The sequence below is a fragment of the Salarias fasciatus genome, chromosome 11, assembly GCF_902148845.1.
Source record: "Salarias fasciatus chromosome 11, fSalaFa1.1, whole genome shotgun sequence".
NCBI lineage: Eukaryota > Metazoa > Chordata > Actinopteri > Blenniiformes > Blenniidae > Salarias > Salarias fasciatus.
In genome coordinates, this window is record NC_043755.1 from 35,945,183 (window position 1) to 35,956,984 (window position 11,802).

General features: G+C 49.4%; 1 protein-coding gene across 2 annotated transcripts in view; it reads left to right on the forward strand.

The window, feature by feature from the left end:
* ntrk1 (neurotrophic tyrosine kinase, receptor, type 1) overlaps window positions 1-3,524 on the forward strand; it is a 48,963-nt gene extending 45,439 nt beyond the window's left edge. For both annotated transcript variants that reach the window (XM_030102239.1, XM_030102240.1), the window contains exons 15-17: window positions 924-1,164; window positions 1,649-1,807; window positions 3,331-3,524. In XM_030102239.1, coding sequence (XP_029958099.1) covers window positions 924-1,164; window positions 1,649-1,807; window positions 3,331-3,516 — 586 coding nt within the window. In that variant the 3' untranslated portion in view covers window positions 3,517-3,524. The remainder of the gene's footprint in view (window positions 1-923; window positions 1,165-1,648; window positions 1,808-3,330) is intronic.
* The last annotated feature ends 8,278 nt before the right edge of the window (window positions 3,525-11,802 follow it).

The window sequence follows — 11,802 nt, forward strand, 5'->3', positions numbered from 1 at the left end:
TTGTGGCATTAGACAATGGCATTAGATCGCCTGTCGCATTGGATCATCTGTGGCGTCAGGTCTTCTGTGGCAGTAGATCATCTGTGGCATTATAATGGTTTGTGGCATCAGGTCCTCTGTGGCATCAGGCCACACTGTGGCAGTAAGATAAAGGTGCTTCATTTGTCATTATTCAGTGAATGTACAACAAAATTCATCCTCTGCATTTAACACATCCTTCGATGCTGCTGAAGCGTTCCGTAAGGAGCAGTGGGCAGCTGCGGAGAGCGTCTGAGGACCCATCTCCAGATAGAGAGGCAGGCTAATGGTCAAAATCACCTGACTGGAGAATTGATCTATCGTGCATGTTATCGGTTGATGGGGGAAACCGAAGAACACAGAAAGGGCTGGGGATCGAACCCATGACTTCTTGCTGTGAGGCAAGAACGCTCACTACTCATCCACCGTGCCACTGGTCTTCTGTGGCAGTAGATTATCTGTGGCCTTAGGTCTTCTGTGGCAGTAGATAATCTGTGGCCTTAGGTCTTCTGTGGCCGTAGATCATCTGTGGCCTTAGGTCTTCTGTGGCAGTAGATTATCTGTGGCCTTAGGTCTTCTGTGGCAGTAGATCATCTGTGGCATTCTCAGTCTGTCATCTTTCGTCAGTCCCTGGCGTTTTCGCTGCTGTATTTGGAGAAAAGACTTGCTGTTGGATCATTTGTGACTGTGATGCAGCCACATGCCACCCACATCCAGTGGAAATATATCTGTTAAGGACAATGGGGGCTAATGCTTGAGCCTGCTGACACAATGGTTCCACATTGGTTCGGCATACAGTGGAAATTATGGGTAAGGCCTTTGCTGGTTAAAGGCTGCCCTAACCCTAGCCTTGAACTGTGAGCAGGAGCAGCTGAATTAACCCACCGTTCCCTGTTCCTCCCCAGGGCTCACGGCCCAGATGCCCGGATCCTGGATGAGTCCCACACGCCCCCGCTGGGCCAGCTCACCCTTCCTCAGATGCTGCAGATCGCAGCTCAGATCGCTTCCGGCATGGTGTACCTGGCCTCGCTACACTTCGTCCACCGTGACCTGGCGACACGGAACTGCCTGGTGGGGGAGGGCCTTGTGGTGAAGATCGGAGACTTTGGCATGTCCAGAGATATCTATAGTACCGATTACTACCGGGTGAGAAACCACTGGCCAGACTGGGAATCCAAAGTCACATCCACATTAAAGTGATGTCAGAGGAGGAAGATGCTCTATAATCTGGATATTAGAGGAGGAAGATGCTCTATAATCTGGGTTTTAGTGAGAGGAAGATGCTCTGTAATCTGGATGTTAGAGGGAGGAAGATGCTCTATAATCTGGATATTAGAGGAGGAAGATGCTCTATAATCTGGGTTTTAGTGAGAGGAAGATGCTCTATAATCTGGATATTAGAGAAGAAAGATGCTCTATAATCTGGATTCTAAAAGGGAATGACTAACCAACATGTAGAAAGTTGGAAGCTGGTTGTTGATTCCAGCTCCTGAGGATCTCAGCTGGTTCTTGAGCTGCTGACAATGGAAGACGTTCCAGCAGAACAAAGTTAGTTCCGGATCAGGTGGTGCCGTTTTGAGAGGGGTGATCAGAGTGTCAGGACCATCTCTAACCCATGACCTTTGTTCAGGTGGGGGGGCGCACCATGCTGCCGATTCGCTGGATGCCCCCTGAGAGCATCATGTACAGGAAGTTCACCACTGAGAGCGACATCTGGAGCTTCGGTGTGGTTCTCTGGGAGATCTTCACCTACGGCAAGCAGCCCTGGTACCAGCTGTCCAACAGTGAGGTGGGTCTAAAACAGTGAGGTTGTCGGGGGGGGCGGGGGGCGGGGGCGGTGGGGGGCGCGTCTGAGCACACCGGGGGTGAGTTTGAAAACAGTGGGGGGGGTTTGAACACAGTGAGGAGGGGGGTCTGAACACAGTAGGGGGTCTGAACACAGTGAGAGGAGTCTGAACACATTGGGGGGTCTGAACACTATGTAATTGTTTGAGTCTGAGGCTAACGCTCTCACAGAACTCCACCCTTCTCCACCTGTCTCCAGTCAGCCCAGAGGATGATCTCCACCAGGGAACATGCTATTCTGCTCTCATCTCCATCTAGACAGTTTGCCCTCCACAGTGATGTCACCCTAATCCTAACCCTACCAGCCAGGGTTCAATCAAGCGTTTAGTGAAATGGCCACAGTGACTGGTCACCCGACTGGACTGACTGAAGAGTCGCGCAAAGTGGACGAGGCGGCTGTGCGGCCGTGAGCAGCTGCAGTAGCAGAAGATTAGACTGGAATGAATTGTTCTTTAATGCAGTTGCTCCAACAGCTCTCAACTGCTCCCGGATCGGATGGCGTCCGGCTCCTGGCCGGCTCTCGCTCTGTCCAGCCGATCAATACCGCACTCGTAATTAAGGGCCGTCCAGTCTGGGCCGACAGTCCAAACACCCGCACGACTCCACGGCGACCATGGCGGCGCTGCTCTGGGCCGGCGGCCGGATCACATTCCCTCTGCACTCAATTCTAATGCGCTTTCTGACCTGAGTTGATCGGCCAGAATCTGGTTAGGACTATCGCTCCCGGCCAATGAGGGGTGGCTGAGTCGTTCCTCTGCCCAAAGAGCTCAGTGGAGTAGATCAATTGCACCAAAAATACTGACACTGTCGCCGTGGCGACGGCAGCCATCCCGCTGGACTGTTAGGAGTCAGTGTAGTTGCGTTCTACATCGATCTGTTGTTCTCCAGTGGGAACCATCCCCAACTTTCAAAACTATAAGGTTTCTCAGAAGTTCTAGAACTTTAATCCTCTTCCTCTTGTTTTTGTGTTCTCTCTCTTTATGTCTTTTGTTTGGTGATCTGGTTGGACGCCGGTCTTAAACTGTCCAGAAAGTCTAAAAACACTGATTCATCCTCTTGTTTGTTTCTATATTAAAGCACTGATTCATCAGGTTCTCTTTGTGCTTCTCTGGAGCTCATTTTCTGTGTGGGTAAAGGGTTCCAAGATCTTTAGGGTTCTGAGGCTTTAAAGGGTTTCTGGGGTCTTTAGAATTCTGGAGTCTTTCGGGTTCTAAGATATGTAGGGTTTTGAGATCTGTAGGGTTCTGAGGCTCCTTAGGGTTCTGGGTTCTTTAGAGTTCTTAGACTTTTTAGGGTTATGAAATTTAGCGTTCTGGGGGTTCTAGGGGCCTTTAAGGTTCTAGGAGTCTTTAGGATCTGTGGTTCAGGGGCCTGTGTCAGGTTATTCATTGCTCATGAACTTGACAAGCGTTCTGACCAGTTCCTCAGCCTAAGAGGTTTCTGATCCCTGCTTCTCTGACCCTACAGGCCATCGAATGCATCACGCAGGGCCGGGAGCTGGAGAGGCCAAGAACCTGCCCTAAGGAGATCTACCTGCTGATGCAGGGCTGCTGGCAGAGGGAGCCCCAGCAGAGGATGGTCATCAAGGACATCCACAGCCGCCTGCTGGCCCTGGTCAAGAACCCGCCCGTCTACCTGGACATCCTGGGCTAGAGGGGACCGGGGGCCTCCTGGGGGCTGACCAAGGAACCAACTGGGCTGGGGGACTGACTGGTGGATCGATCGGGGGGTCGACCTGAAGACCGACCAGGAGTGCTGACAGGGGACTGATCTGGGGTTAATCGGTGGGCTGATGAGGGGCTGAGCTGGCGGCCGACCGGGGACTGAGCTGGGGGGCCGGCAGGGGGGCGTCGACTGCCTGTCTTTATACTGTTGGGTGGGTTCCAGGTCCTGTTCAATCCCAGAATGTGGATCAATCAAAACCAGACTGATCACCACAAACACTGAGTCTGAGAGTTGGCATCTCCTCACAGATCCTGCTTTACATCTGGAACAGTTTTTAGAAGCACTGAGACATCAATCTGAAGTCAATCAAATATAACAAATCAGTAAGGCCTATATCAGTTGCTAATGTGGAATTTTATGTATGTATGTATATATATATATATGTATATGTATATGTACATATATATATATATATATATATATATATATATATATATATATATATATATATATATAATATGTGTGTGTGTGTGTGTGTGTGTGTGTGTGTGTGGTACCATCTGCAACCACTAGATGTCACTATGTGACCACAGAAAGCTGCAACAGCACCACCACTGACAAATCTAACTGGGCAGGTGAAATGTTTTTAGAAACAAATTTGTTTACAATCATTCACTGAAATGGACAGTTCTTCCAGATCAGAGACCAGATTAGGGTCCACAGTCAGCAGATCAGACACCAGATATGAGACCAGATCAAGAATCAGATCAGAGACCATATCAGGGACCAGATCAGGTTTCTGCTGGGCAGATTGTTCCTTCCGTCCATCACTGCTGTTTTGTTTCCGTCTTCAAACCCTGGCCCACTTCAGTCTGGGTCTGGGTCTGGGTCTTGGCCTTGGTCTCAACCTCAGTTTCAACCTCGGCCCTGCCCCTGGCAGCACCTCCAATCTGAGCTGGATCCCACCTCCAGCCTCGATCTTGATCTCAGCCCTGGCCTTGGTCTTGATCTGCGTCTGGGTCTCGGCCCGCCCCTGGTCTCAGTCTTGTCTGGGCCCCGCCCTCAGCCTCAGTCTCGAGCTGGGGCCCGGACCCAGTCTCGGTCTCAATTTAGACCCTGGCCCTGGGCTTGGTCTCAGTCTTGGTCTGGGCCCTGGTCCCTGGCCCCGGTCTAGTCTTGATCCCGGTCTTGGTCTCAGTCCTGATTTTTGTCTTGGTCTCCGTCCTGGTCCTGGTCCCGGTCTTAGTCCCGGTCTCGGTTTTGATCTCAGTCTTGGTCTCCATCACAGTCTTAGTCTTGGTCTTGGTCTCGGTCTGGCCCCTGGCCCCAGTCTCGGTCTCAATCTCGGTCTTGGTCTAGGCCCTGGTCCCTGACCCCGGTCTCTGTCCCTGTACTGGTCTCGATCCCAGTCTCGTACTCAGTCCCTGTCGTAATATCAGTCTTGGTCTTGTATCGGTCTGGGCCCTGGTCCCAATCTGGTCCCAGTCCTGGTCCCGGTCTGGACCCGTGTTCACTGCCACGTGGTTCTCTGGAAAACCTGTCTAATGTTTACTAAAGTGTTCAGCGTTTATGAGGCATTCTGCAGGGTGAAGTGTGGAGAAACTAGGTTCTAGCGATGTTCTAGCGATGTTCTCCAGACGGTCTCTGGTCCAGAGCAGCCTCTGATTCTGGACTTGTTTTGATACGGAAGCTTGTCTGAATGTACATACGATAACCCGCTGCTCGTTCTGTAGTGTCTGACTGTTCGTCCAGTATTAGCAGTGAAAGTGTCTCCTGGTATTTAAACCACTGTATGTCCATGTAGCTGCTGTCATTTCAGCCCTGAACACTACTGGCCTGGCTCCAGTTGTCCTGATGGGGACTGGGAATTCCCAGCTGTGTTTTCAGGGGAAATTGTTGTTTCTTGAGTGGTGAAATAAAAAATCAGGTTGAAAAAAACCTCTTTAAGGTCAAATTTCGAAATTTAAACTGAGAAAAACTTTAACATTGAAAACTACATAAAAAACTCAAGGGGACGGAGCTCTGAGAAACTGTACTCCCTGACTGACCCCACACAATCTTATTCTGACCTTCGACCTATAGTGGGCGGGGCTCTGAGAACCTGCACTCCCTGACTGACCCCACACAATCACATCCTGACCTTTGACCTTTTAGTGGGCGGGGCTCTGAGAACCTGCACTCCCTGACTGACCCCACACAATCACATCCTGACCTTTGACCTTTGACCTTCAGTAGGCGGGGCTCTGAGAACCTGCACTCCAACACTGATACCACACAAAAACATCCTGACCTTTGCCCTTTAGTGGGCAGGGCTCTAAGAACCTGCACTCCTCGTGTATGAAAATCAGTGGGAACTCTGAGTTCGGAGGACAGCAGGAATAGCAGGAATGCAGGGTTCCCTCCAGAGAAGAAGTCGCCGCCTGGTGCTCATCAGGATCAACACACCTCCTCGACGGTGAAACCCAGGAAGGGGGCAAGATGAGACCTGACAGGGTTCTAGAGGGAACAGATGGAGGAAACGGAGGCTGGAGGGGCAGGACGAGGACAGATGGCGCTGAAAGTGAAGCTGGAGGCCACCGCCATGAAAAAATTCCACCAAATGTTTGATGTGGTTGGAGGAGGGGAGAGCTGGGGGAGGTGGAGGGGGTGAGTATGGGAGAGCTGAGGGAGGTGGAGGGGGTAAGTGTGGGTGGAGGAGGGGAGAGCTTGGGGGAGGTGGAGGGGGGTGAGTGTAGATACTGACTGTACAGACTTGGTATTCATGTCTCTTCAGAAAGATGTCCATGTATTGTTACTCCAGCACTTTGTCTGCTCCTCAAAACAGAATCAAATAAAGAAGCTTGATTAAAAGCAGTGTGTGTTCTGTGAAGAACCCCTGTCCTCTTCAGGAAATTCAAGGGAACCCAGGTCTGAGACGGGGCTACATTCAAATGGTGAGGAAGATTGCCTGGGAAATTCTGTCATTCTGATCAACTGATCCGCTAATCAGAAGGTCAGCGTTTCAGCAAGACACTCACCAGGAGTTTGGTCAGGAGTCTCATCTGAGACTCTTTATTTCTTAACCTTTATTTGACCAGGGAGGTCCCATTGAGATTAAAAACGTCTCTTTCAAGGGAGTCCTGGGACTCACTGGGACTCATCAGGAATCTCATCAGGAGTCTTCTGGAGTCTCTCAGGAGTCTCATTGGGCGTCTCAGCAGGAGTCTCATTAAGAGTCTCATTGGGCGTCTCAGCGGGCATCTCACCAGGAGTCTCACCGGTCATCTCACCATGATTCTCAGCAAGAGTCTCATTGGGCGTCTCAGCAGGAGTCTCAGCAAGAGTCTCATTGGGCGTCTCACCGGGCATCTCACCAGGAGTCTCACCGGTCATCTCACCATGATTCTCAGCAAGAGTCTCATTGGGCGTCTCAGCAGGAGTCTCAGCAAGAGTCTTATGGCGCGTTTCCACCTCCCCTACTCTACTCGGCTCGACTCCACCCCACTTTACTCAACTCGACTCGACTCGGTCTGGTTGTGTCTCCACCAGCCCTGTTTGTCTCCCTGGAAACCCGTCAGTGGGCGGGGAAATCAGACCATCAACACTCCGCCCCTCAGTGGATGTAAACACGCTGAACGCAGGACACAGAGGCCGTCATGTTTCTTTTTGCTGTATTTTTTTTTCCATTTTTTCGTTGTAAGGAGAGAGTCATAAAATGTTACAAACAGCAAGAAATAATGTGAAAGATAAGTAGGGAAGAGTCTGGAAGGCCCTGCAGCCGAATCAAGCCCAAGATGAGACGTGAAGAGCCGTGAGGACACGACAGCTCCAGGTGAGTTACTAATGTAACTGCACTTATTAAGAGAAGTTTGTGCTTTAAATTATTTGCAATATTCTAACATCAGGTCGCAATGTGCGAAGAGTCCTTCAAGCCATACAGTCAGTGATTAGCATTAGCTTATTAGCAATTAGCAGTAGCTTCAGCAATTAAAGAGCATTTCTGTTCTGTCTGTTGTCAGCAGCTCAGAGGAGTCTTTTAAATGCTAGCGTTAAGATGGAATTTCAGATGCACGGTTGAACATGCATTTAGTGCACACAACAAACCCAGGAAAAGTAATAAGAATTCAACAATTAAATTAATAGCCCCTCTTCAATGATTAGCATTGCTGTGACATTAGAGGATGCAGGTTCTCAACATCGTTCCCTACATCAAGTTGTCATGAAACTATGATAACTCATATTAATATCTATTGAAAAGTCAAAATGCCATCTTTATTTTTATGTAATTTCATTGCATATACTGTGTTTCTTTCAGAGGTTCTGTCCTATCAGGAGCAGCTGGACCAGGCCTGTCGTCTGGACTCACAACTGAGCTGCAGTGGTGGATCAAATGGTTCCAGCTTCTCAGCTGAGCGGTGGAGGGATGTTCCTGGTTCAGCAGCGCCGGAGCCCACAGGTGGAGTGGCACAAGATGTGGAAGCAGGAAATGGGTCCAGGATGTTCTGATGCTCCATCTGATCAATCACTATTAAGGACGACTGAGTTTTGAACAGATTGTTACTGTAATCAGTTAAACCAGTGTTGATCGATTGTAAAGATGTAAAAACTGCTTTTTACTGCAGCATACAAGTATGTTGAAAATAATGATTGCTGATCTAAGTTCATTCAATATTGCCCTTTGTGTTTTTTCAACCTGTCATTCAATACATTTGTTGTGCTTCTGTAGATCTGTTGTTTCCATACATGATTCAAAATATTTCACGTAACAATTTTGTCATATTGTTTACAACAGCAGAGAGTAAACCGAGCTTAAATAAAAACTTTATTGACAGTTAATATCAATTACAACTCCACAACAAAAACAAATGCAGTTGTGTTATTAATGGAGCTCATGGTTCCCGGCCTCCTCCGTGGTGAGCAGGTCCTGTCAGAACCCAGAACAGCTGGATTGAAAGCAGCCTGGCGTCACTCTCTTCCCTCCTGCTCCCTGGATTCTCCAGCCTCACTGAGGACCAGTTCAGATGTTCGTCTCGCTGGATCCGGTTCTGCCTCTTCTGCTCCAGATCCTCAGAAAGGACTTCTGGCAGGACAGCAGAGACATCTGGCTGGAACAGGGTCCTGGTTCTCTGGCCTAAACAAACAGCGTGATGGGAACTGATATTAAATGTTGTTCAATCCCTCATCATCTTGTAGTTGTGATGGTTTTGTGTAACTACTTAAAATTGCACACTCTTCTACATGTCCCATTACTGCATTTATACGGGTGTGTGACTTAAAAGTATATAAATATAAAGAGAGATTCAGATGAGCCTTCACATTGTGATTGAGGCTTTTGTCTTGATATCAGTGTTTGTTGCTGAACAGCAACTGGATTTCCCCCCTGTGCAATTTAGAAAATATATGTCCGTGTATTTATAAAGCTGTGTGTAGAAACAGTTGGAAGAAAACCTACAGTGCAGAGCAGCAGGTGGAGGAGACGGTCCCTGTGCAGGAGGAGATGGAGCTGCTGTCATGGCAGGGAGTCTGGGAGTTCAGGTGGGGAGACCAAACTGTCCTCACTGAATGAAATAGAATACACACACACACACACACACACACACAAAGAACAATAAAGTCAAGTCAGTGTGGTTCAAACTCAGCCCTAACATGTTCTACTCATTTCGACAATCCACCTTCCTCCTTAGGAGGGGATTTAAAATGTGTGATAACTTTAGTAGAGCAATGCTGTCAAAAAAACTATTCAAAAAAATGTGTGAGCTTTCAGTCGACATGAGGGCTTTAATATTGACTGTCTCAAGTCCTTTTTTACATTATAATGAAGGGAAAAACACATTTCATTTCACTACATGAAGGAAAAGAATAAGATAGAGAGTCTTTATGCATATGCTGAAATTAAAAGTGCCTCAGAAAATATAACTTTGTCCGGTGGTTATGTTAAATATCAAGCGTGCTATCAGCAGCTTTACTGCTGGCTTTCTGACTGCGATTACGTGACTTCGAGGACAATGACTGTAAACTCCTGAGGGTAGCAGCATCTGAACTCATTCTTACACAAACTGTCATGGTGGGAGTGCCGTTCTACCCAAGCGCAGAGACAGAGACAAGATGAGGTGTGCAAAGCTTTATTCGGAGCAGAGAGTCACTGGGACTGCAGCCTGGCTGCAGTGCCGCAGGTTGGCTTAAGGTGAAGTTGTGGCAAGGTCGTGGGGTGGCGTGGCGTGGCGAGGCCGAGACGTGGCGTGGCGAGGTCGATGCGTGGCGTGGCGAGGTCGAGGCAAAATCCCTCACTGAGATGTGCTGGGCAGGAGAGCGCTTCTGCAGCAGCACGGCAGACCAGAGAAGATAACGATCCAGCACGGACCAGGTGGCTGGGAGAGGCTTAAATAGGCAGGCAGGGTGGCAGTCCCCAGCTGACTGTAATGAGTAATCAGCAGGACCCAGGGAGACTGGGACTGCCCCCTAGCCTGCCAGAGCAGAATCCTGACACAAACTGTCAATCCAGATAACTCATTTTTCTACCTTATAACAAACTCTGATCACCAGAATCTCACCATTGTCCTCCATCAGCGACTCCAGCAGCGCCATGGCAGAGTCGTGGTCACGTCCCGGTGTTTACAAGTCAGTGGCCCTAGATTGTCCATCTGTTGGAACCATCCCCAGATCTTTCCAGGCCCGCTCTTTGAGTTCTGGTCCTTGTTTCAGTTTTTCTTGGCACTGGATTGCGGTTCGGTGGGCTCCATGGTCCGCTACCGACTCCAGGTGGTCTTGAAAAAACGTTGGGTGGCACCAAGCTCCCGCTGGATCTTTTCATCCCCCACTAAACAAACGAGCATCTGAATCCTCCCAACAGGCCATGGAGTTACTGTCCGCTGCGCTGAAATTGTTTTAATTACTGTTATTTTGTTCATTTACCGTTTATTGCTCTTCTCTTTCTCCTCCGCATCAGAGCAAAGCAACATGGCGGAGCTCAGGTTTCGCTTCAGCCACAGTTAGTCGCTGATTGGTCAGTGATTGACCAATCAGCGACCAGTATGTGTTGACGTCACATTTCCAGCCCGACTCAGCCCGAATAGACCCTGCTGTCGAGCAGGGCCGAAAACCTACCCGGGTTGCGTGAAAGCGGGCTGGTGGAAACGCCTGCAAGCGGGGTAGAGCCAAGTCGAGCCGAGTAGAGTAGGGGAGGTGGAAACGCGCCATTATTGGGCATCTCACCGGGCATCTCAGCAGGAGTCTCAGCAGGAGTCTCATTTGTTCGTCTCAGCAGGAGTCTCATTGGGTGTCTCAGCAGGAGTCTCATTTCTTCGTCTCAGCAGGAGTCTCATTGGGTGTCTCAGCAGGAGTCTCATTTGTTCGTCTCAGCAGGAGTCTCATTTGTTCGTCTCAGCAGGAGTCTCATTGGGTGTCTCAGCAGGAGTCTCATTTGTTCGTCTCAGCAGGAGTCTCATTGGGCATCTCACCAGGCATCTCACTATGAATCTCAGCAGGAGTCTCACCGGGCATCTCACCAGGAGTCTCAGCAAGAATCTTATCAGGCGTCTCACCAGGCATCTCACCAGGAGTCTCAGCAAGAATCTTATCAGGCGTCTCACCAGGCATCTCACCAGGAGTCTCAGCAGGAGTCTCATCAGGAGACTCATCGGGAGTCTCATTAAGAGTGGTTGGGCATGAGGTCGTGAGGTCAGAGGGGTGTTGCTGAGCTGCCATGGTAACAGAGTTCCGGGATGGAAGACGAGGGATAAATGGGTCTGTTGATGAGTTCCAAAGTGAACATGGTGCGTTTTTCTCAGCAGAAAAGAGTGACTTTAAAAGCCTTTCACACTTTGACTACCTAAGAGAGTCTCAGTGAGACTCAGCAGGAGTCAATGTTCGCCACTCACTCTGCTACAGCAGAGCCCAAAACACATTACACTGCATAATCACATTCTCACAAATACACACACCAGTGGGGGCTGCTTCCATGCAAGGAGCTCAGTCCATCCATTAGGAACAGTTCAGTGTCTTGTCCAAGGACACTTTAGCATACGGATGGGGACAGACAATTGGACCAACAACCTCCTAATTGCAACACGATTGCTCTACCAACTGAGCCACAGTGCAAGAGAAGACGTTGGTCCAGGCCCCATCCAGTGAAGGAGATGGTGATCCAGGCCCTGTCTACAGAAGCAGATGGTAGTCCAAGCCCCGTCAAGTGAAGGAGACCATGGTCCAGGCCCCATCTAGAGAAGGGAACGGTGGTCCAGGCCCCCTTCAGTGAAGGAGACGGTGGTCCAGGCCTCATCTAGAGAAGGAGACAGT